Genomic DNA, 25,754 nt, shown 5'->3' on the forward strand with positions numbered 1-25,754 from the left:
CATAACCTATTTTAAAATTCGTATCAGCTTTGAACTTGTATCTTATGTAAAAAAGTAATAAAAATAACTCAATCCTATGTATCGCCAACATCCCCTCCCACTGATCCTCCAACACAGTCTCCAGTGGGATGGAAAAACAAGTTCAGTGAACCCCACACAGCCCACACCGGAACTATGATCTGCCCTTCTCTCGCATTTCTCATGCACAATAAGAGCTTCTTTGTATCCTGAAGGACCACTGGAGCGTTCCTCTGATCTAAAATTAAGTTAGCCTGTCAAATGACTTCACTTTGCTGCAAAACAAAAGCCAGAATCCAGAATCAACAACAAAGTTGGCAGCTGAAGTGGCTTATGGCAGGCAAAAACGTAGACTGCGCCGTTGGGGATTTAAGAGACAGGTGTTTTATATTCTCACCGAGTGAGTGTGTGTGTGGGTTATGTTTCTCTGACAGAGAGGTGAGCGGCTTATCACGTAGTGAAGAGAGAGATTAGCAAGAATTCACTCGCTGGAACACGGGCCAGCTGGATGCTGCTTGTCCACCTTCCTATATATATGTGTGTGCGTATTGGGAGCATGAAAGCGACACTTTGTCACAGAAGTGCTAGGCTACACTTATGGTGAACCCGCTTGTCAGCGAATTCACCTGCATGTCTTGATGTGAGAAAAAAGCACATAAGGTGCCAAAGAATGCAAGTGAATGAACCTTAGAACTGAACTGGAACAGAAAGGCCTGTACAAAAAGAGAAACATTCATGAGCGACAGAAAAAGACAGAAGGTGCGTTCTGAAGGCATTTTCATAGCGCTAGCTAGAAATAACAGCAAAATGATCAAGAACAATTTTATGAGTTGTTTCATTAGTTTATTAGCTACTCATTAGAAAAGTAAATAAAGAGATGAGCAATGAGTTGCACAACCCGATGTACGTGTTTACTTGCGTAAACATTATCTAAATGTTTATCTTTCTTACAGGCAAAATGCAAAAACACTTAGTCACATGTATTAGGTTGTCAGAATACCAGCATTACAGTTATGTGTGTCATTTCACTTTTATCAATACCAATTTCTATACCACAGCTGACCTGTTAACTATTTTTAAATAACAATGCCATGTAGCCTTCAACTATTTTTAAATGAAAGAACACTATCAGCTATAAAGACAAGTAACCAGCCAAAGAACAAAAAAACAGAACAAAGAACCAAATTACAAGCATTAGAACAGAAAGTGCTTCACGTTTTACAGTATCTACCTAGTGGAGTTTATCATATCAATAATATGGCATTTCTGCATAAAACAGTATTCAGCAGAAACTTTGAGGGTGGGACTTGAATTTATCCACGGATCTGATTGGTTAATTCGTTTGATTGACAGGCTATAACATCAATGGTTAGCATTGCTTATTCTACCCTGCCCATACAAAATTAATTAAGCAATAATAATTACAACAGTCTTTTTTCAGAAGTGAAGACTCATCCTTCCTTGCATACATTATAACGTTTTTACAAGCCATTATGAACCATATTTCATTTGAATGACTTTAGATTTACCCTCTGGTAAATGTCCATTTGTCCCCAAAAAGTGTCGTTATGCTAGGTTACAAATATCAGACTATCAATCGTTGCATCAACAGTCAACAAACCTCAGAGTGTAACAGCACTAAAAGGCTTTGTTAAAATGAGCGAACGGGGCGAAATGTTCATCACTAAACAAGCGTCCGTCAACCCTTGGCGGTTTAAAGCGAGCGGACGTAAGTGGGACAGCAGCTCGCGCTGCTGCATCAAACTATCCCTCGCGCCCTGCAACACTGCACTTAAAGTGAATTACGTGCGCTGCGCGTGATCTAATCTGATTTCGGCAACACATGCCACGTAACAAATCAAATTTGAAACAACAGAGAGAGAGAGAGAGAGAGAGAGAGAGAGAGATTGCGCATTCCGATGGTTTAAAAGCATAGACGGAGCGGCGGCGCATGTTATTAACAGTGCTCGAGTCACATGTCTCGTACTCATGCACGAGCCGAAACGGCGCTGGTGATCATATTATGTGAGCAATGTGAAGCAATGTAAGTTGCAACAATATAAAATCAGTGTGAGCCCAACAAAACATTTGAGTCTTGAAAAAACAAGCAAATCACCCCTTAATGCTTATCCGTAGTGTAGCTGAGTTTACCCCACATCCACAAATGCGTTTTGGGATACTCAAAGTAACCCAAGTTCTTTGTTGACTGTCCCATAATCAAAAGTGTCTGGCAATGATGCTGTAATCGGCTACACCAGATAAGCTTCCTTATCTACACGCTAAGTGTTACACGAACATGCACAAACACTCTACATTTAGCCCACGCTCTGCAGTCAGTGTCCGAGACGTGATTCGGACCGTCCGATCACGGAGCGCTACACCCAACGTGTTTATTTCCCCGATGCGTTTCGGGAGCAGCACCACAATCAATGCAAAAACAACACCAAGACCAGCATCAGCCCGTTATCTGATGGCTGATAACACAACGCGGAGCAAACACGCCGCCGCGTGCCCTATTTGTCAACACGCTCGCGCCAGCAAATAGGACGACGGGAGATAAAAACAATTAAACGCTTACATCCTCTCTCCGGTGCCCAACAATCTTCCATCCACCATCATTTCGGGGAGAAAATCCAGATTGTAAGACGAAGTCATGTTCGGGCCGATCGTGTTGTGCGCCGCTGACTTGATAACGCCCGCCTTCCGCGCGACTCTGTCTGCCTGCCTACCGAGTTTGGGCGCGGGAGACGGAGAGGGACAGGTGCAGCAGCTCGAGCGGCACTGGACACACACACATATGCTCACTGCACTTGCCACATTCTTTTCCCTTCACTCATTCAAGTTTCGTCCTAAACAATGTCTTAAAATCCTTTCTTCCGAGACAACTAAGCGCTTCGGAGCATCAAGCACCAAAGAGAAAGAGAGAGAAAGAGAGAGAGAGAGAGAGAGAGAGAGAGAGAGAGAGAGAGAGAGAGAGAGAGGGGCGTGGCTCCTTGCGCTGCTGCAGCGAGTTTTTAACCAATGCATCTCTGTGCACAGCCCAACATGCGTTAGAGGAAAGCATGAATGGAGACTTCTTGAAGACAAATATATACCTCAAATATGAATATTCTGTCAACCCTTTGTGATTTACTTGTTTTATGGGACACAAAAGACATTTTGCAGCATGTCAGAGCTGTTCTTCTTCTCAATGCAATGAAAGTGGTTAAGGACTGGGGCTACTGAGTTCCCAAAGGGCTAAAAATCATTAAAGTGGTCCATACGACCTACATTCTGTAAGCTGTCTTCTGAAGCAATAAGATAGCTTTGTGTGATAAACAAGCTGAAATTGTATATGTTATTCACTAAAAATATTCCCTCTTTTATTATGGGCACAGTATTTCTGTAATCTTTACAGCCCTACACTTAATATAGGAACTGTATCAATTGTAACAGTTTAAACTAAATCAGGGTGAGATATGACAAAGGAACCTTTACTGTAGGTATTGAAAATGTATTGCAAGTGCATTAAGCGATGAATGCAATAGGAGACATTCCCGTTTTACTGTGCTCATCCATTGATGCGTATGAAGTAGCGAGCTTTCTTTTTGTTTTCCCCTCACGTGCCCCAGGGGGAAGGGGGTCTCAAACTCGGTTCTACAGAGCATGTGCAAGAACTAGGTCACAGGAAAGGCACTCATGCTTAATGCATATACACACAAAAATGCTACTGAATAACCAAGGGTTCTTCCTCATCTTGCTGTGTTGCACATAACCATGTGGAAGATCTAGGAAGATGCTGCCTCAATTAGAAAACATTATAAAATTGCATTGCTTTGCAGTATATGCTATTCAATTCTCCATAGTGATATGATAATAAGATCTTCAGAATAAGATAAAGTGCAATGATTTCAGTTGTCATTAAAAATCGTTTGAACTAAAAGGTTATAACCAGCAACAAATATACAGTAAGCATGGCCAAATTAAACCAGAAGAAAACAACCTGTGTTTTTAAAACACAATGTGGTGTGTTATGACCTGTAGCCAACAGCGTGGCGTGACCTACGCATAACCCATGCTGACTCTTGCCTATAACACACACGAAATTGTGTATGAATGTTATGCCGTTCAATAGAGATGTTTTTGCATGCGGAAAACACAATCGATATCCTTCTATAACAGTCGTGAGAACACAAAGAAAAAAACTAACCCTAGAGCATCGTAGAAACACTTTATATGCAGGTGAAGATTATTTTAATGATTTTACACAATTTATTATAATCCAGAATGATCCGGGGTTATCTTTCGTCTAAGAAGCATTTTTGTCAATACTGCCTACAGCTAGCACACTTGAGCAGAAGTGAATCATAATATGCATAAAAGACTTTATGTAAAAGAGTATATTATTCCAGTCAATATATATAGCCCTGTAAGGGGTGAACGGACAAAAACAAAATATGAGTACATATACCACTTCCCCCAGCTCGAACACAAGAGTGATGGGATCAATCTGTGCACCAATGAAATTATAATAACAGATCAATTTATGAGAAAAAGAAATGAACGCTCTATGACAGATTCACAAACATTTTGCCATTGCCTCACAAAGCAAAATATACCATTACATAATGGATTGTGCAATAAAGGGGCAATTTACAAATGCTCACTATTGCTGTTACGCATGTTACGGAGATGATGAATTCACTAAATGGAATTTTATTTGTAGAGAAATTTAGCAGAATAGGCCCACAGACAGCTATAGCTAGACAAAGAAATACCCACAGTACACAGCTAATGCATAAAAAAAATCAAAGAAGTTTTGCGTAGAAAGGTGCGACATCACCTAATAGAGCCGTTTTCAGGCTTTAAGCAATTTTAGATGATTTAACTTTCATGCATTCTTCCAACCACACACCCTTTTTGTGAAACCCTGAACTCCACAAACAAACTGATGCTATTGCTTGAAAAACCTAAATACTGCATGCAAAAGCCATAGAGCATTCTCTTATTGGTTAAAGCTGCAATATGTAACTTTTGCCTATCACCCTTTCCTTTAAAACATAAATTGCAGGTTAGTTTATGTAAAGATGTCAAATAGATGTTAAAATAACGTTAAACTGATGTTAAAATGACGTTAAAAGGACGTCAAGATGCATTTCCTTTTAAGGAAACTATATTAAAGCTCAAATTATAAATAATTATATGCTTATGAATCAAGCTTTTTTCATTTTTCAGATTTTATTACAAAAAGTAATTTTCATTTTGGATAATCTCTGAAGGTGCGACAAATAGGAAGGCAAACGTGTCTAAAGTACACAGGTTTGTTTAAAGGGGATGTGCAACGGTGCTTCATGCATTCTGACACAATGTTAAACATGCTGTCTTCTCATTCTTGACATGGTAAACTTGTCAAAAAACGAGTTGGACGTATTACGTAGTATTTCTGTACTGCTATACACACTCCCAAGTAGGGCTGTGCCGATAAACGATATCATATCGAATCGCGATAGAATGTATTTCAAAAACGATGATAAGCTATTGGCATTTTGACTCGATATGGATTAATCTTACAGTCTAACAGAACGCAGAAATAAATGCAACAACAGTCAGTCAGCGTGCAGCTTTTATCATGCACGTCAAAGTACAAAGTCCATTTCATACTGCACTTGGCAAAGAAAACTCGACATGAGGAGGAAAACATGACTGGAAGCGGAAACAAAGGTGAAACTAACCTCGAGTTGTCATCACGCGGTTTATCAAGTGTCTTATTTTTTTTCCGCAATCGCCGGTTAAACAAAACAAACTTGAGGCGCAATTGCAAGTGAGTTACTTCGAAACTCAAGCACAAACGTTTTTATATCCATCGTTAACATATCTGCTAACATGAGCTGGTGTATATGAAACAAACCAGCGCTGCCCTGTACAGATTAGAGATGTAATGAAGTGAGTTTGTGTGCACATTAAAATATTAAACATTGTATGTAAGATGCCTGCATGATTAAAGAAATGTACTACAGTTTATGTGAGATGTCTTTTTGAAAGACTAAGGTTCACTGAATGCATGGAATGAATCCCACTCCTCGAGCAAGACATTATTGCAGCGTTATGTATGTGCGCAGGTGCTGAGCCAATAGCGTTCGAATGTACACAGTAACGGAGCCCTTTCATTGGTTGAATGTACTGAATGAACACTCCCTTTACTTAACGAGTCAATTGAGTCAAAATGAGAGTGAATGAACTGGTACATGTTGTTTATGGCCTAATATCCTCTGTGTTGCAACAGTGCAATAATTTAATTGAATTTTAACTGTTTAAAGGTTAACTTTTGTTAATAAACTGTATTTAAAATAGATTTAAATACTGTTTTTAATTAAATATATATCGAAATAAATATCGTTATCGATCAATATAGAAAAAAACTATCGAGTTTACTTTTTTGCCATATCGCCCAGCCCTATTCCCAAGGTTTGATAGGTTTCGGAAAGTTTTTTTCGAACATGAAAAAGCTTTACGTGATAACTTTTCTTAGTCCCTCATTGGGCAATTTTCCCGCAAAAGCATGCCCACAGCAAGGCGAAAGAAATAGCCCGCCCACCGACGAGCGATAGGAAGACCCGCTTACCATAAAAATGGTGGATATAACGCTGGATTTAGAGATTGTTTGAAACTGATAGATGGAGCAGTGCTAAAAGCCCCTCAAGCCCCCCCCCCCCCCCCCCCCGCACGCGTCATATGTTTTCGGAAATAATCACTGTATCTGTCTTTAATAAATGTGATCAAACTAAAGACTAAGGATATTTGAAGGGTACGATACTATTCTGTAAGTACTCAAGGTTAACATGAGATATGCAGAAACTGTCTGAGTTACGGCCACTTTAAAATAATGGGAGCGTTGTGGTACTGTGTGTACCTTTTTTTATAGACCTTTCACCAGGATTGAAGTGCCAGTGCATAGGCATATTTCCATCCCTCCAACTTTCTCTATACAGTTCCAGATCAGGGACTAGCTTTCGTACCCTGTCAGCGGAAAACAGTCAACAGAGACAGATGAGATTTCGTTCTCAGATGAGATGTCTTGTAGGTAGTAGGGACAATTTACGTGTGGCATTAAAAAATAGCTTACAGCACCTTTAGGCAGCTCCGAACAAGAGCTCATGCCACAAGCCTTCGTGTTTTCCCTGAACATTCCTTTTCATCTTTGTCTCTTCTTTCTCAGCATGTGCTTCTCTCGGGGTTAAGAAGTCTATCTGATGAAAGCACTTGAGGGCTGATATAATTCTCTCTTGCTGACGTTAATGGAATTTAGCCACAAGACTTCTTTTATTCGGGTTTCCCTCTTTGTCACTGCCTCTACATCTCTTCTCTCTTTCTCTCACACGTCCAGGTCAAAGGTTTCCCTGTCCCTCATTCTACTGCTGTTGTTGTTACCTTTCTTTTATATCTCCTGTTCTTTGCTGTTGTGTTGTTTTTTCTTTCCCTCACCTTATCCCTCGTTTTCTTGGGTTCCTGTTCTTTGTGTTATGGCTCTCTCTTTCTCACACCATCCCTTTCTCTCTCTCTACGCCTCTCCCCCATGGGTCTGGACCCAGCTGGCCTATAACACGTATTGATTGACCACGTAGAAGGAGAGCGAGTGAACACAAGAGACAAAAAGAGAGAGAGAGAGAGAGAGAGAGAGAGAGAGAGAGAGAGAGCGAGAGAGAGAGAGAGAGAGAGAGAGAGAAAGAGACAGGCCCAGCAGGCTGCAACGCACAGAGACAAAAATAGTACACCCAGGAGTTCATCCCGTGCAGAGAGAAGGGGGGTGGGGGGCGTGGCAGGTAGACACAGCGAGAAAAACAATGAAGAAGAATATGTTAAAGATGGCTGATGGGAAAATAACCGCAGGTAGCAGAGGGAGGTGGTATGTCTGAAGTCTTAAATAAAGGTCATTTTATATCACAGTAAGGGTATATTTCAGACTATAACTGTTATTCTTGCTGGAAATTCAACAAAGAACATGTTTTATTTGATAAATCAGGATTTTTTTGCTGTTTTTGCATAGTACGCAGATTTAATTTTGGACATGAAGTGACCCAACACAGTAACCAAAATGTCAAAGGGTGAACAAAATGTTCTTGAAATTAAACATTGAAATTTATTCATATTAATTTTAGCTAGCATATAGCAAGCATAACTGGTCCATGTTGGCATCTGTCAAATGATACTTTTATTGGGCACGACCCAATAAAAGACATTAGAACCCATTGTAATTGCAAATTTTGTCTACATTAGATGCGGCACGATGCGAGACTACAACCCCATTAACAACAAAGCCGTTGTCGTGTCGCGTTGCGCGTGTTGCGTCCGGTGTTTTCCTTGTAACTTTTATTATTGATAAGCCTGTTTATGTAGCTATGAAGACTTTTAATTCATTTATATATATATATAAAAACGTTAGCATTTTCAGAACAGACCTATGACTCATTTTGGGGGTTGCGACTCGCCAGGTAAGAACCACAGCGTTGAATAACCATATGGTTACGAATTATGATCAGACAACAGTGAAATTTGACTTTATTTTAATGCAGTAAGTCTTAGTCGTAAACAACTAAACTGCTTTATGTTGGGGTGCCTTACACCCTTTAAAAACACGTCTTTCCTGGTCTGGACTTGTTTGTATTTTTACACTCTTCTATGGCTCATCATCGATTATGTAAATATTGTAAAGCAGTGCTGTCCACTGATATCAGCACAAATACATCTACAACACTAATAAAAACAGTAAAAATCTCTACCACAGATTTTTTTCATACGACCCAGCCCATGGTAGACTGTCTGCGGTCTGTCGGATTAATCCGTTTGGGCTCATGAATAGTCGATTAGCTCTGGATTATGTAAAACAGTCAGAATGCTCCTTTGGATGAGAGCAAAAAGTAAAATAAAATAAAAAAATGAACAGACACGTACAGTACACCTACTGTTACATAGGGTACATACTTTGCTTCGGGTCATGTACTGTTTTCAAACAAGCATCCAGATACACAGCCCCTCGAGTACTGAGGTTTGTTAGAATGCATGTAAACTTGCACAATGCAATGCACAGCAGGACTTGCAATGTTTTGTGTATCATTCCATACTTACAGTAAGCAAAGAAAAAAGAAAGAGGGAGAGCGAGAAAATGTATATATGGGTAAACTTGTCATTATAATCTGGGATCACTAGCCTGTCTAATCTTCTATGTTTATTTGACCTCTGTTGTTTATACTGTCACCATGCCAACCAGTTGTAATGCTATTATGACATCACCGTGCAAGAGTAACACATGGCGTTGCATTTCAGGCTTAGTACACTATCCTAATATGTGACCCTGGACAACAAAACCTTCTTATGGTCTTATGGGTCAATGTTTCGAAATTAGGATTTTTAAATCATCTGAAAGCAGAATAATTAAGCTTTCTATTGATGAATGGTTTGTTAGGATAGGACAATATCTGACAGAGATACAACCGTTTAATGCTCTGGAATCTGAGGTTGAAAATAAATCTAAATATTGAGAAAATTGCCTTTGAAGTTGTTCATCAGAGGCACTGTAGCAGGCCATCCACTCACAAAAATAAAGTTTTTATATATTAACGGTATGAAATTTACAGTATATCTTCATGGAACATGATCTTTACTTAATAGCCTAATGATTTTTGGCATAAAAGAAAAATCGATAATTTGACCTATCCATGCATTTTTGGCTTTTACCAAAAATCTTCCCGTGCTACTTAAGACTGGTTTTGTGATCCAGGGTCACATATTCATTCCGCACTATTCTCTGGCCTATTTCTTCCCATTTTATCCCAGAATGCCATACCCTGTGCGGTTTTTGCCCTGCGCAGTGGACCTTACCGGTTTAATTGAAGAGGTCTTGGGTAGCGAAATGTGAGTTTAAATAAATTTGCCATTTCTCTCCAAGTCCTACATTCATTAAGAAACCTTTTTCTTCTTTTTTCTCTTTCCGTCTCCCCCCTATTTCTTTTGTTTCAACATCCCTCCCCCCGTTCCCCTCATTAAAGCAGGACCCTGAGAGCGCCGGTCACTGCTTCTCATTTATTTTCATTTGAAACTCGCGCAGCTTCACTGAGCCTCGGCTCGACGGTGGGTACCTAGGGACAGGTCATTCTCCTTAAACACAAAAACACCCGTTTCTGCAGCACACTCGCACACACACATATCCCAGAATGCACAGTGACAGCGGGCTGTCACCACAGGCACACACAGACATGACCGCCATCGCCTTGTTTAACCGCAATGAAGGCTTTCCAAACCACTAATTGCAGAGTGCAGGTTCCAGTGTTTGTAGCAGAAAGTCGGCGGTAGTGCTGTACGAGTGGTTTTAGAAAGAAAGTGTAAGCTTTTATGACAGACCGTGCAGCACGATCTGACCCGGGATCATCAGCGACTGCTTAACCCCGCTTTTGGCTTTGTGTGAGAAACAATTTCAGCCTTAGTTAAAGAATTTAACCAGAGAATATACCTCTGTTTGTCTTTAAAATACCACACACATAAAGATTTTATCATAGAGATTTAAAGCCTAGTAAAGGGATAGTTCACCCAGGCAGTCAGTAAGTTTTAATACCAAGAAACCCCAAAACACTGTCTAGCAAGGCAACTCAATAGGGTTTGAGACTGATTTCCATAAATGTTGTCTAGGTAGGCATCTCATTACATTTCGAGACTAAAATGTCCGGTAAATGTGTCTAGGTAAGCACCTCATTAGTTTTTGAGCCCATAAAGCCCAAAAGATGTCTGGTGGGCAGATTGCAACGTTTTCAAACACAGCTATAGAAACCAGCCAGACCGTAAACGGCACAACAAAAGAAGTATCAGAGCTGTTCAACAACAGTAATATAACACCTTACAATCAATCGTAATTGTAGTCATTGTATTTCAAGACATCATTACGGTACATTCAGGATCAGATGGATTGAAATAGGCATAGCGATACAAATCGATGCGAAGCCGCAGCATACGAAGCGTTACATCAAATGCCAGGGGCACGTGTAATAGATTTATTTAGGTCGGCATATTGGGTTGTCCCATGTATGTGACGCTTCATGCAATGTCATAAATCACTCCAATTCGTCAACAACAGCAAACGTAAACGTTCTCAAAGTGTCAAGTGCATGAACAGACCCCAGTCGTGTTAGGGTGCAATAACAAACAGACGGTCATATTTCTCTCAATCGTGTGTGATTGTTATGCGTTTCAGTGGGCACACACTTGCACCAAGCCATTTGCCATTGGAGGTTGTTGAGTTATGAGCGAGTTGCGTGTGAGACAGCAGAAGACCTGACACCAGTCATGGGAGAGATTCATGCTCCTTAGGGGACTATTTTAAAAGCCATTGAGCACGAGCACGGTGAATGAGTAAAAGGCCATAAATCTGCTGTTTAAACCAACATGGCCGCCTCTCCGGCCCAACTAATGCCCTCACACCCCATTACACTCCACCGCATTAAACACCCGTGTTATTAACTGCCCGTAGCCCTTGGAAGAAAAACAGCATGGGCTGATTAGCATCCTTCTCCTGCGCTTCTAAAAAATGACCAGAGATGAGAAAAGAGAGGTGGAAAACAAGCCATGAAGTGAGTGACAGCCTCATTGTCGGGGCATCCCATTGTTGAGAGCGCTTTTAACACAACCCACCATTCCCCCCACTTCCCCCTCCAAATCCAATCGCTGGAGAGGCGTGCAAACAAAAGCAGACATCTTTCTAGTGGCGGGACGGGGCTTAACTCCTCCTGCTCATCTATCTCTCTTTGTTTAATGCGATTATTACATCCAAACAAACTCAGGTTGTATGTTCTTGAAAATGTTTGCGCATGTAACCGTCCATAAAAGCGCTTTGTGGGATGCAATAATACACATTAAGATGATCGCAATAAGTACACAAAGACGTTTGTAACAAGTGCGGCCAGTGATCGCATTTTCCATGCAAAATTTGCATTCGCAGTTGTATCAAGACAGGTTATCTCTCTTTCTCTTATTCTCTGGCTCTCGCGTACACACACATGATCCCGCATGCACGCTGGGTACGTGATAAACGCGCTCCTCCGGGCACAAACACATGTCTGATGGCTGTATCAACTCTTTAGTATTTGAGAGGCTACAACCGCAGGAAAGAGATGTGCTATTGAGAAACGATACAAGCTGTGAATTTCTATGACTGGGATGACAAGAACAGGCGGTGCAGCGCAGTCAGGATTCCGCAATTTGACAAATCTGCATGCACTCAAACGGCCTACGGACGGCATGTCAGCGAACCTCGCCTACAAAACCGCAGGGCTGCCGTCAACCAAACATTCCTAAAACATCTCACCACAAGCCTGCAGCTACGATCCTTCCCGCACTAGCGTGCATGCGCGCGCATGCATGCATGTCTTTGTGTATTGTCCGGGGACGGCTTTACCTCAGTAGCAGTTCCTCTGTGCTCCTCATGGAGACAGGGTTGTTTGCCGTGGATGGGTATCGCATGCTGTCCACACACACACTCGGCACAAAGCCCAGCTCAGACGAGTGCTCCAACATCGTCGTAACTCCAAACGCAAGCACGCACTACACGCACACGATCCTTGTGCTTTTGGTTGTGGCGGGTGTGCGCTGGCCCTTCTCTCTGGTGTCTGAATCGCTCTCTCTCGCTCACTCGCTCGTTGTAACACTCCCACCCACCCTCATCGGCTCCCTCCTCTCCTCTCCACTCCTCCCTCCCCCCTTCTGTCTGATTCACTGGGCTGTGATAACCCTTTCTGACAGCTCATGTTGTTTTTGGGCCAGAGCTAGAGCTGTTAGCCTGGTTCTTGCTAGCGTTGAGAAGCCTGCTGTTGGATGCCTCCGATGCCCCGAGTCCCTGAGGACAGCTCGTATCTGGTCTCGCCCATCTGTACAAGTTGTACAAACGATAGACTGGACTTTTAATATTTTACAAAAGTAGGTTTGGTGCTTGGTTACGAATCATTTTCTGAAGGAAGTCCTGTCCTTCTTTTCCCCACATTTTTTGGCAAATAATGGGCCTTTTGTACAGGATGCTGTTTTCATTACACGCAACCAAATGTCATCCCATCAGGTTTTTCTAAGTCAAACTATTTTTTAAATGTTTGAGAAAACATACTGTAACTAAACTCAAATTCGAATAAAAGAAACAGAACGCAAAACTGTGTTGCGAACTATTTTCAAGGAAAAAAGCCTACTTGGTAAGTGGCTAAATGATGTTATGTGATGTCATGCTAATAACATGCATATTAGCATTAGCATCAGTACATCATTCTTGCACTGACTTCTACGGATAAATGACTGGTCATTGGAAACTCTGTTTCTGACATCGCCCTTGTGGAGCAGTACTGGCGATATTTTTTTGAAAAAATAAGTTGCTGAATGGGTGTGAAGTTGCTAGATCTAGCGACAAAGTCCCTAAATTTGCAACACTGAGGCAAAATCGTAAGGCATGAGCATTGCTTAATGACAAAAATTAGGACTTTTCTGGCTGCAATTATTCAATGCTAAAAACCGGACAGCTCACAATTATTAGCTTTCTGTTTCTATCATTGATTAATCATTGTCAGAAAAGTTAATAACTTTGTTGGGGTTAACCAAACAACTGAGTGGATGTGCTGAGTGGCTTCCTAAAACATTCATGCTGTAAAAAATAATAAATTAGAAAGGGATCTCCTTCAGACATTTTGTTGATGTCATCTGGTTTCATTTCTTAAAGCTGCAATCTGTTATTTTGTTGGTTAAAAAATATTAAAAATTAGCTTTTAATAATAATTTATAATTAAAGCTGTTGTGTACGATTTCGTGGGAGACGTCAGTTTAATGGACCTATTTACCTATGTAAACATAAGTAAAAAGTAACCTGCAATTTTATGTTTCAGAAATTGTGATTTGGGGGCAAAAGTTATGAATTTCAGCTTCTTTATATCAGTTGAAGTCAAACGATGTCAAATTGACATTACCTGCAAAATGTGTACAATTTGAATCATTGTTACAAACTCACCCATGCAAATCAGGGTAAGGTAAGGAGACGCCTTTAAATATTCATGTGTACTTGCTTATTAACTGATTATTGTCTATTTTTTAAGAGAAAAGCCAATGCACAACAAAGGAGATCTTAATATTTCATCAAACTTTCTCCTTATGGAAAAAACTGGACGTTTTCTTGTGCTTTTTTGTTTAAACCACCAAATTTCAAGCCACGAACCGTGTGGTTTTTATTGTAATTATTTATTTCTTTTTACAAAGAGGCTTAAGTTTTTGAGGACCATTGTTGTGATGATTTAGTCTGGTTGTGGGAAAGCAGAAAACCACCAGAGATGTGGATTAGTTTAAATGAGGCTTCAGAGCGTGTGTTGTTCCAAGAAGCCTATTTCGCCTCCCAATGGGCACATTTTGTTAAAAAGTTACACTCATGTGAAAATAACCTCTTGTCGTTGCTCTTTATTTTCCCCATCTGCTCTTACCTCTCCATCTCTCTCTCTTTCCCTCTGTTCTGGAAAAAAACATATTCACGTCTTTTCTCTTTTAAATGTCTCCTCCTTTCACAAGTTTCTCGCTCTCTCTCCCCTTTCCAAATGTCTTCCAGATCTGCCTGTTTAAAAATGCATTGTGTTTATTACGGCTCATGAAAGTTTAATCGCGAGAAAAACACATCAGAGGATCAAGGGCAACGATTCATTAAAGGACAAAATTTTGTGTTGCACCTTTGCGCGCCTGGATATTCCATAACACTTGCGATAATTGGCAAAGTAATTTGTTTACCAAACACCTGCTATGCAGATTTGCCCCATTATATGTCCTAAAAAGTTATTTATTGCAACACAAGCACATCTCTCATTGGCTTCAAAAAGACGTTTTCTATTGGTGCTGATTCGAGATGCGCCTTTCATTGACCATATTGATTTTCGATTATGGATGTCATGCAAATAAAACTGGTTAGGGGCGTAAAATAACCAGTTTGGAATGTCTCTCCATTTCATCTTTTCTTTCTCTTGCTCTGTCTTTCCCCAACATCAGCCCACCCCGCCAGTCACATACGAGCTAGTCGGTGTCAATGTAATGGTTGTCCAGCAGCAAGCATTTCTGAGTGGCAAGCATACAGCCACATTTGAGCAGGCTGGACGAAAATGCCACATCCATTACCAATCAATTTAAATTCACACCGTTTTTCATTGCAATTTGCGAGAGGGTTTGCGTACAGCTGCTTTGTGATCAAGGAGTCTCTTTTTTGCCATTTGTTTTGCAACGAGCGTTAGGTGCAAGTCGAGTTATTGCTGGCATCCATAGAGAAATGATATGCCAGACATGATCCCTGCTATCCTGTGATCTCCGGCAAAGGCATTTGATTAGCGGTGTCTGAGACAGATGCCTAATCACAGTCAATTGCCTTAGTCCGTTGGGCCCATTATAAGTGATTAGTGCAATATTTAAGATTAACATAAGGAAACTGGGAAGAGACGAGTAGAGAAAAGAACAGATGAGAAATAATGAGAAGAAACAAGAAGAAGCCACTTGAGAAGAATGGAGAAAAGATGAGACAAACGAGGTAAGAGACGACTAGAGAAGATACAAAAATGAATAAGGAAACCGAAAGTGCGGTGCAGGGAGACGGGGTGAAAATAGATGAGATCTCTGCATAAACAGACACAGAGGCCTGGGACAATGTGCACATCACACACAGACAAAGCAGGCCGATTATAAAATCATGTGCAGTTCATCGCACAAACATAACGTCCTCTGTCAAGTCACTTTTTGCATTTACAGTTGAATGAAATGACCTACTTACAGGATCTTCTTTCTCTTTGCCTGTTTGTATTCCTTTTCTATCCGTCTTAATTTTCTTATCGTCTATTTATCACTACTGTAGTCCCTAAACAAATTGTGTGTTCCTTAAGGGTGATTAAAAGCTCAATGCCCAATTGCTTCCACCCGTACAGGCCTTGTCCAAACTCATTCATTTTTAATAGAAAACGCATTTTTTCTCTCTCTATTTTGGCCTTCCATCAAATAAACACAAAGTTTATTGAAAAACAAAAATTTTGTGTTGAAGTGTGTACTGTGAAAACAGAAGCTTTTGAAAAGTTTCACCATTTTTTTTATTGTTTTTGATCGTGTTGTTAAAGTCCCCGTGAACCGGATTTGTGATCGTTTTTACTTTCGTATTCTGACGTAATTTCGATTGAGAAAAAAAAAACAGTGAGCATGGCTTGTTTTTTCAATGCGATTTCATTGGATGTGTAAAAACAGCTGTAGCCTTCTGAAATGGAACTGGCAGCAGACCGACAGTTGAAGGGGAGGAGTTAACGGATGCTCCGCCCAAGCTGTCTAACTTACATCATTGGATAGTCACTAGAGGGCGGAAGTGCATTTTCAGATTTTAACTGAAGCCTATGAGGGCACATGAATTTTAAAAAGAGAATGACCCGCACTGGTAAGCTATTTACAACAAACGCTGCAATATTTAATGAAAAATAGATGATGTCATTTTTTGTTTCACTGCCACTGTAAAGATTTACAATCTTTAAATGTCAGTTTTTACATGCTTCAGATTGCACAGAAAACTGAATGTTTACGTGCATTTTTTGTTCAGCGGTGGAACGCAAGGATATGGTGTTGTATTACCCAAAAAACATCTTACCTTATTGTCGGTCTATTTAAAAAAAACTCTGCATTTCCTCTACATTGCCATGACATTTCAAAGAAGCGGAAAGTAAATAAACGCCTGACAGAAATGACACATGTCAAATCGTCTTAAGTTTTACTCATGCACTATACAGAGATGTAAGACTGGACTATGGGGCATATCATCCTAAAATCGTTCTAAAATGCCAAAAATCTCACTCAAGGAGCTTCCAGAAACAGACATAAAGGATGTACATACAGTTCTTGTGTTCACTAACAGCTGGTTGGAACAGAAAATAAACAGAATGCAGAAGCCAGGATTGTTTAAATACCTTCTACGTTATTCATAATTAGGATATTATTGGGACACAAAATATTATAGCAGGTATTCCAGTTTCCCCCCAAAGTCTAAAGACATGCAAAATAGATGAATTAGAATGACTAAAATCGCCCTTAGATGTGTAAGTGTGGGTATGAATGTGTGTGTCTGTGGGTGCTCTGCGATGCACCGGCCATCTATCCAGGGTGTATCCCGCCTGCGGTCTAAGATGCTGGGAAAGAGTCCAGCCCTCCCATCACCCCGCAGAGGTCAAGCGGGTTGGGAGAAGGGTTGGGTATTGACTACAGGTCAGATGGTTGCCCCACATCACACATATGTTTACAGTATATACACCCCATTGATCATACAAAGAATTACATGTAACAAATATCAAACCTCGAATAAGTCTAAAAATGGCTGCTAACTTGGACAGTCAGGTTTGCTTAAAGATTAATCCTCGCAATTGTGTGACAATGTATGAATAACACACACAGAAATCCATACCAACATTAAGAAGTGCACATACACTATATACAGTAAATGGGTTTCGGCAAGCAGGTCAGCTCAGCGTAATTCACAGCAGTTCTGTCTTTATTATTAAATGTTTGAGCCTTAAAGAGATGGAATGTCAAGGGAATATCTCACCGGCTAAAGAGACAGACAAAAAGAGAGAGGCAGACAGAAATGTTTGGTGTTTTGTCTGAATATTTCAATTATGATTATTATTATCATCAGAATTATGTGACGTTAGCGCTGTGTGGTTTCACCTATTCCAAGCAGCATTTGGCTTTTCCCGACCAGAACTTTTTTGTAGCTTTTTGTCTCTCACTGGGTCCACAGCTCTCGTCTATATCAAAATTCAGTCCACATGGGACCCTTGGAAAAAATGAAGACCTCAATTCATTCTCTCTCTCTGGTTCTGCAGGAGGAATGCACCAAAACGCAGATGAATAATTTAGATTTTTTTCCCAAAGCAAAAACTTGACGCAGCAGTTTAGAAGAAGGAGCTCCTATAAAACTTGCATGAGAGACACGGGTTCACAATCAGACTGCTGATATGAAGAATTAATCTTATCTTAGAACGCGCACATGAAAGCGTAGCGCCGAATTGTTCTTAAACTCAAGGCGTTCGGATAACCGTATTACGGGGATGAGATGAGATAGATCTCCCATTGTTCTTGGGAAAATGTTATTATGGCCAATCGAACACAAACACTGCCCCCTTTTAATTTTAAGACAGCCAATCAGCGGAGATTAAAGACACAAAGATCCAATCCATGAATGATGGCAAGAGTGAAGCGCTCGATGAGCATTCATGTCAACGTGACTATTCATGATGCGGTTGCTGGGGGATCAAAGGTTTGGCAGGAACCGTGAGTGCGTGTGTGTGTCTAATGAAAAGAGAGAAGCTTGTAATAAAGTGAAGAGCTTGTTAATCTTTGAATATTGGCTTGTCTTGTGAACTGTATAGTGGAGATCTACATAGGAACTGTGTTGACAACACAAGTTAAAGCTGAAAACTGGCCCGTAAACAAAACCCTGCAATCTGGCCCAACCCAATACCGTAGGCAACAACTAAAATGCTCACACGCGTTGAGCAAATAGACCCAAATGGTAAAAGGTAAAAGTAGTGTGGGTTTGGTTTTGCATACACAAAGTAAATACGTTAAAAGTTTAACTACTGTCCAACGTTTGCTGCAACGCACCTTGTCAGAGAGGCAGTTCCAAGTTGTGCTTTCAAAAAATATTTTCACTGTATTCCTACACAATTTCAAACCGTCTTCCAACATTTTTTTTTTACAAATTATTTTCTGTCAAACACTCTGTCAGAGCTTTTTCAAAATTGGAAGTGCTCTATACTTTAGTGGGGACTTTTTGCGGCGGGTTTAATTGTGAAAATGACAAAACGGCAACAAACAACCGCGCTGAACGATCATTTCCCTCGATCTATCTCCCTCGCACACACCCACCCGCTCAAACTTCAGAGCGGCACGTAGAATGCTACAGCCAGTCGGGCATGTTCTATTTTCAGCTATTAGCAGACAGAAATTAATTTGTCACCTTCCATTAGAGGCCTGATTCTGGAGTTCTGTCTCCTCAATTATTTCCGCAAAGAACACACACATCCACACACGCACAGCAAAAGCCATTTGGCTCCACTGTTTATAGGGAAAAATGTTTTTCTAGGATAAATGAATATTTTTTCTACATTGTCATTGAATTTCAGGTCCATATTTGACCTAACTCTTTGTACGGGACAGCGTGTGTGTGCGCTTTCAAAGGGGAATAGGGACTATTGTGTCTGTGTAAGCACTTCAAAGCCAGCACAGTCTCTTTAAGAATGACAGAACACAGAAGAGGTAGAGAATCTGTTCATTAGGATGCTAATGAGAGAGAGAGAGAGACACAGCTCTTTTTTCTTTATGGGTATTTTTGGGTATAAAGAAGCATCAAAATAATCCAAGTGTTTTCCGCTCTCCGTAAGGAGCTGTCAACATCGTGATTTTAGCTATGAAACATCCACCTCAAAGCAAAAACAATAAATGTTAAAAGAGTTATATTCTACACTTTAGCCCACTTACTGTCCTAGGTAAGTTTTCCAAAACAGTTAAAACAATGGACCCTTAAGCCTAAGACTTATTTGTTTCCCAACCCAGATAGCAGGTACGCCTGTAAGATGTCGGATAAAGATCTGGAGACCTGGAAAACATCTGATGTGTAAAAACAATTCTTAAAAAACGCATAAATTCCGAATCAAAAACATCGTTACATCCAACAGGAGATATTTTAGAGACGTTTTGCAGATGTAAATGCGGACATCAAATCGACATCTCACAGATGTATGTGTGTTATTGGGGAAAGGAAGTATGATATATTTTACTTTACGTTAAGTTTAAACGTTCCACACTTCATATTTTCGGTTGAATGAGTGCATCATCCGGTTACTTAAAGTGCGCTTCTTTTTTGGAATTTATACTACACAATGTTTAGAACAGTGCATACGTATGCGATTTGGGATGCATCTGTGCTACCATGCTAACGTTAGCTACTTGACAAATCACACGCTGCGTCCGAAATCGCATACTGTGACTGTACGTACTGAATTTAAATCCGCTATATTTATTTGATTTACTTTTGAATTTTGACCGTTGCTCAGCTCCCGTGGCATCATGGGATAGAAAAGTGTCCTCGGCTCGGCGGAAGTAGTAGACCATCCGGGTATTTCTCGCCTACTGTTTTTTGCATACTGAGGTTTCGGACATACTACTCATGACTCGTACTCATTTCCGCCTACTGTATGGAAGTAGGTGATTTCGGACGCAGCAACTGTGTTTAGAAAAGTGTCAGAGTGCAATACATAACACAAGTATGCCACAAGGGAGGCTATAGTGAGCATTAGCATAATCTTCTGTTGTCAGTTAAAAAACACAGTTAATAGAATCCTGTGAAAGATTTCATATAATCATATAGCTAAAAAAAACACATCTTGTTTAATAACACAGATATTTAAAGGTCATTTAAATTTGTTACAACCACAGAAACGCAAGAATTAGATTTTGGCGCGCGTTTGAAATGCATCTGCTGCACATTTCTATCAGTCATACCTCACAAATGAAAGAGTTTCTTTTGCTCTCTTGTCAGCTAAAAGGAAGCATTCCTCTGGGTATGAGGCTGTCAAACTGACACTCAGGTCTGGACTGGTTCATCTGCTGCGAGTATGTCTCCGTGCTTGTGTGTGTTTTGACTCTGAAATCCTTTGGAGATCAGCTACTCCAAAAAAATTAGCATTCAAAAAACACTTTATCTTAGATAGGCATGTGAGTGGTAGAGACTGCGTACTATTGTAGTGTGTGTGTGTACGTCAGGTGAATGGGTTAGCTGGTCAAACTCAGTAGGGGTGTTTGCCGATTGATGGACCTGTCTGGGCTGGGAACAGTATCTCTGTGAACAGTTTGTTGTACAGTGTGGAATTTTCGAAATAGAAAGACAAAGTGAGAGTCCAGCCTGGAAAGTGAGAGATGTTCTTCTATAGGCTCTTTCAACTCGCTACATCCTATCCTCTACTAAAAACCTTATAAAAACCATACAACTTTGTCATCATTTACTCCACATTTCTCAAATCACATTAAAAGTGTTCACGTAGCTCAATTCTTAGCAATGCAAAGGCCACGGGTTCGATGCCCAGCAGACAAAACGCTTTGGATAAAAGCGTCTGCCAAATGCATAATCATAAAACACGTGACGGCAGCACCAATGCAGTTGCGTATGTTCTTTCCGTAAAACAACTCAAGCACCAAATCCTCTACAAGTGAAATAACCGCCTTTTTGCTCTTTAACTGTGTGTGTTTGACAGGCCACTCTTGCCGTCTAACTGATTTGCCATTAAGGTCTGCGACACCATGCACACACATACACATACACATACGCACTGTCACACTGCCGTTTCCTCCACCCTGATCTCATAAATATGAATCCCCTGCGAGCTCATTAGCATGGCCACACTGTGCGCCACTGCCATCTAGTGAGACACTTCCTCTCATGAATATTCAGTGCGTGGGGGGGCCCTGCGGTCATTAGCGGTGAAAGATCTGAGACAATAACCCAATCAGGGATGAGGGACGGGACTTTGTGTGCGAATGTGTAATTAAGCAGAGCATTCAGACTCATTCGGAGCATCTCTCTGATTAGAACCTTTCGCTTATTCATGCGGACCGTCGGCTAGCTGAACAACAAACGCAAATATTTTTTGTAAAACGTCCAAAAATATGCACGAATGAATGCTAAATATGAAGGCATTAGTGACGTTACAAAGTGTTCGCTGAAAAGCGTAATGCTTTTTAGAAGAGGTTTTAGCAGCTTGTGAAAGGAGGATGTTCTCTCTGTAGTGGTGACGTTTTTGGATTTGCTTGTAAATGCGCATGGGTAAAACGTCCCGTGCACCAGTTGTTGGGGGCTATGGGCGTTTTTGTGTGCGTACGTAATGTTAGACAGCTGTTTTTCGATCCAGCACATCTGTGAGGTATTAGGATTGTTAGTAACAGTAGGGCAGAGCTCCAAGGTCTCACGCCTCATATCACTCAGCATACATAAGGCCTCACCGTGGAGCTCTTCCAGGGGCCTTCCCATAAAGATGGAGATGGGGCTCTGTGGCGCATCTAGTTCAAAGAGCTGCGTAATGAACCCTTTACAAGGCCTCACCTCGGGTGCCTCATTCAGAGTTTCGCAATAGGAGACAAATGCCAACGGGCCATTACGAAATGTAACAATAGTTATGATGAGCAACGATATGGCTGTTAGCAGAACATGACCAAGCTAGAGCATACAGTATATCGATTATTTTGGATCAATTATGTTGTTTACGTGTTTAATGTATTACGTATGGCATGAGACAAAAAACACATCATCTGGAAAGGTTTTTATACTATTTTAAACGTCCAAGACATCATATAAAGACAGTAACGTCATACGTTGCGTAAACATCTGCTGAATGTCGTCAAACATCTGGCAGAAAACATTTAAATGACGGTTTGCAGATGCACAAGCGCTACGAAAAAGACATTTTCATTTTTTACAACCTATGCTTTCTGGTGTTCTGGGGGATTTTTTAAGAATAAGGAAGCCTACTCAGTTCTCATAGTAGATCGCATTAAAAGGTTCTTTAGAAATGAGGCAGGATAATCAATTCGTGAAAAAACCCGAGACAAACAGGCTCATTCACATTCAAAGTCCACATTTATTCACACGAGGGACGAACCGGAACGCTTTTCATAAACCTTGAAGGTTTACTTGCGATACCCAGGGACCTACTTTCACATCGTTTCCTACACTGTTTCTCTCTTCGTCCCTTAGAGTTGGATTATAAATAGTGTTGATTGACAGGTCTGGTTGGATGGTAATTAGAACGGTTGCTGGGGTGAAGGGGGCGGGTCAGTCTCCGTGGTGATAATGAGGCCGGGTCCCACACGACCGCCATGACGGTTCGGTAACCGCTCTCTAGCGTTGCCATCCTGGCTCCCGTAATTATCGGTTGTTTTCTCTATGAGAGCATAATCGCCACGGAGAGATGCAATTAGCTGACAACCGATTCCGCCCCCCCTTCCTCTCAGCCCCCCCGCTGCTGTTAAGACCCCCGGTACCGGAAAAAAGGATTGAAAAAGAAATGGTTTTTGATGCAGCTAGCTAACAGCCAGTCAGTCATTCAGCACAAGGGAATCTGTGATTGCACACAGGATCTAATTACACAGTCACACGTTCTTTTATTCCACCGTTCCCATTCTTTCTGTTCCTTTTCCCTTTGTTATGTGACGGAGGGTGCGGGAAAAAAGAGAGATGGAGCATCTGCGAGCATCTGTGCATCTGCGAGTTCGCTGCTGTATTTCGGATGGTCGCCCATCAGAAAGTAATATCGTAAATGAGGTCTCTTCAAAGGGCTAGTTTGATTGAAATACAAATTCTGTCATTATTTACTCATTCCAAATGGTAAATTTATACGTAGAAAATATCTACATATATAATGCCTATTAAAATCAGTTAATCTCCAAAATGATTTTCTCACCCTCCTGTCAGTTCAAACCCTTTAAGACTTTCTTTCTTCTGCAGAACACAAACGAAGATATTTTACAGAATGTTGGCAACCGAACAAACGGCGGTGCCCATTGACTTGCATTGGTTTTCTGTCCGTAGAAGCGAATGGGGCCCGCCACTGTTCCGTTATCGACATTCTTCAAAATATCTTCTTTTGTGTTCTGTAGAAGAAAGTGACTTATACAGATTTGAAATGACAAGAGGGTGAGTAAATGATGACAGAATTTTCATTTTTGGGTGAAATATCCCTTTATCTATGAGATCTGACTCTGGACTCAATATCAATTTGCAAATTGCTATAGATTTTTAATCAGAGTCCAATTATTTGTTCCACACACAAGGCTCATTCTAAAGCTAAGTTCTGTGTGAAGATTCTTTAAACTATTGAATTATTTGTTTCTTATGAGAAAGTCATACAGGTTTGTGATGCTGTAACAGAAATCTCTGTGCTATTGTATTCCTAACTACCAGGTATTTACTCAGGTAAAGTCAGGGTCCAAAAGATGTGCACACTTTCTAGTGCTCGTGGCAGCACGATATATCAAAAAATGGTCAAATGATAGTGTTACAACCAGACATATATCCAGATGTGTTGTGTAGTCAGGTAGACTTTGATCTTTTTAAAGAGCCGATTCAAAGGTCAGGACTGCAGATATGGTATGGCCGCTTGCAGTCTGTGTCATCCTCGAGTGACGCAAGCTTGATTTCAGCATTACTGCTTTCTGAAATCCGTCGGAACGTATTGTGTGTCAACACAAAACAAGCGTGCGTGGCATCCTTAGCGTTATAGCAGGAATAAACAAGTAAACTTTCTAGGATTAGTTTTTCTCTTCCAGGTCAACTACTATCATGTTGGAGAAACAGTTTAAAAAGGATCTTGCTGAGGAAGTGAGTTGTTTAAGCTGTCAACATATTTAAATAAATAACACACATCTGGTATAGCGGGACAGACCATTGCTATAGAGTTGTAGCCTACACGGTAGTGCATTTGCAATGTGATGGTTTGTGTACTTTGATTACACAAAAACACACAGCAGTAAATTCAATTTGTACTAATACAGTTGCAATGTTCAATATTTCCCCTCACTTTCTCCATTCTGTGTGTCTCATTTCCTCTCACTCCTGGAGCTGTTTTGTTATTCTTGCGAATTTCAATTTTCATCTGCATATTTGACTTGTTTTCGCCTGCTGACGGTGCACACCAGATAAAACCACACAGAAATAGCTGCGAACACACACATATGCTTGCAGGTTTTGGCGTGCTGATGTACAGTGAGGTAATTCCGGGTGTGGTGCACATGTGAAGTTTGGGAATTCAAACTAACAATAATTAATCCAACAATATCTGGCAAATTAGACCCATATGCACACACGAAGCAGGCCTTATGCTCAGCTCATGAGCTCATCATCGTATTCCTGGAAATCCCAAATCTTGAGAATGTTCTTTTTTTCTCTCCAGAAAGACATTTTCTGTTATGTGTATTCTAGGTTCACATTTTACGTGTTTTTTGGAAAGTTATTTGATATTTTTAATGATTCCTAAGTCAAGTGATCGTCACCGAGGTATAAAAATGTGACCTAATTCATTAAATATGACCACAACAAATTTATTTTTACGCTGTCAGGGAAAAGTATGAAAGCTGTCGCAGGGACGGTACCCTTTAAAAAGGTCCTAATATGTACCCTTGAGGTACTAATATGCCCTTTTTAGGTACAAAGGTGTACTGCCCCAGTGACAGCTTTTGTACCTTTTTTCTGTCAGTGTAAAACAGAAATTCAATTGCATTGAATCAAATGTGACAATTTACGTTAATTTATTAACGAACGATTAACACAATGAATGTAGCTTTTCTGTTTATTTTTTAAATGAGACTCATTGAGCAAACTAAATTTGGGTGTTGTTTGGATGATCTCTGTTTGACGAGTGAGTGACAATATTATAATACCGAAGCATTCACAGGCATTGGCATACAGTTACGTGCATCCTCATCGAAGTAGGGGTTTGAATCTGTGAGATTATTCATCTTCAACCGAGCCTCCCTCAGCAAGTGCCCCTGTAATTTATGTCCACCATTACCCCTGCTCCAACACCCTTGTCCATTGCACTTTCCCATGGCGACATGTTTTTCCTTCCAAGTGCCCTTGAAATCTAGCAGGCTGTCCGTCAATCAGGTGCTCTCCGGCGGTAACCCACAGCACATCTCTGTAA

At 40.7% G+C, this 25,754-nt stretch overlaps 1 protein-coding gene across 20 annotated transcripts in view; it reads right to left on the reverse strand.

The window, feature by feature from the left end:
- celf2 (cugbp, Elav-like family member 2) overlaps positions 1 to 25,754 on the reverse strand; it is a 146,580-nt gene that overhangs the window by 77,117 nt on the left and 43,709 nt on the right. For 5 of the 20 annotated variants that reach the window (XM_057324615.1, XM_057324613.1, XM_057324608.1 and 2 more), the window contains exon 1: positions 12,437 to 12,685. The exons of 2 other annotated variants lie outside the window; for them this stretch is intronic. In XM_057324615.1, coding sequence (XP_057180598.1) covers positions 12,437 to 12,555 — 119 coding nt within the window. In that variant the 5' untranslated portion in view covers positions 12,556 to 12,685. Of the gene's footprint in view, positions 1 to 2,596; positions 2,916 to 12,436; positions 12,689 to 25,754 lie in introns of those variants that run through there. 13 more of the 20 variants (XM_057324611.1, XM_057324599.1, XM_057324595.1 and 10 more) reach the window with 6 other exon arrangements.

This window comes from Triplophysa rosa, linkage group LG24, assembly GCF_024868665.1.
Source record: "Triplophysa rosa linkage group LG24, Trosa_1v2, whole genome shotgun sequence".
Taxonomy (NCBI): Eukaryota; Metazoa; Chordata; class Actinopteri; order Cypriniformes; family Nemacheilidae; genus Triplophysa; species Triplophysa rosa.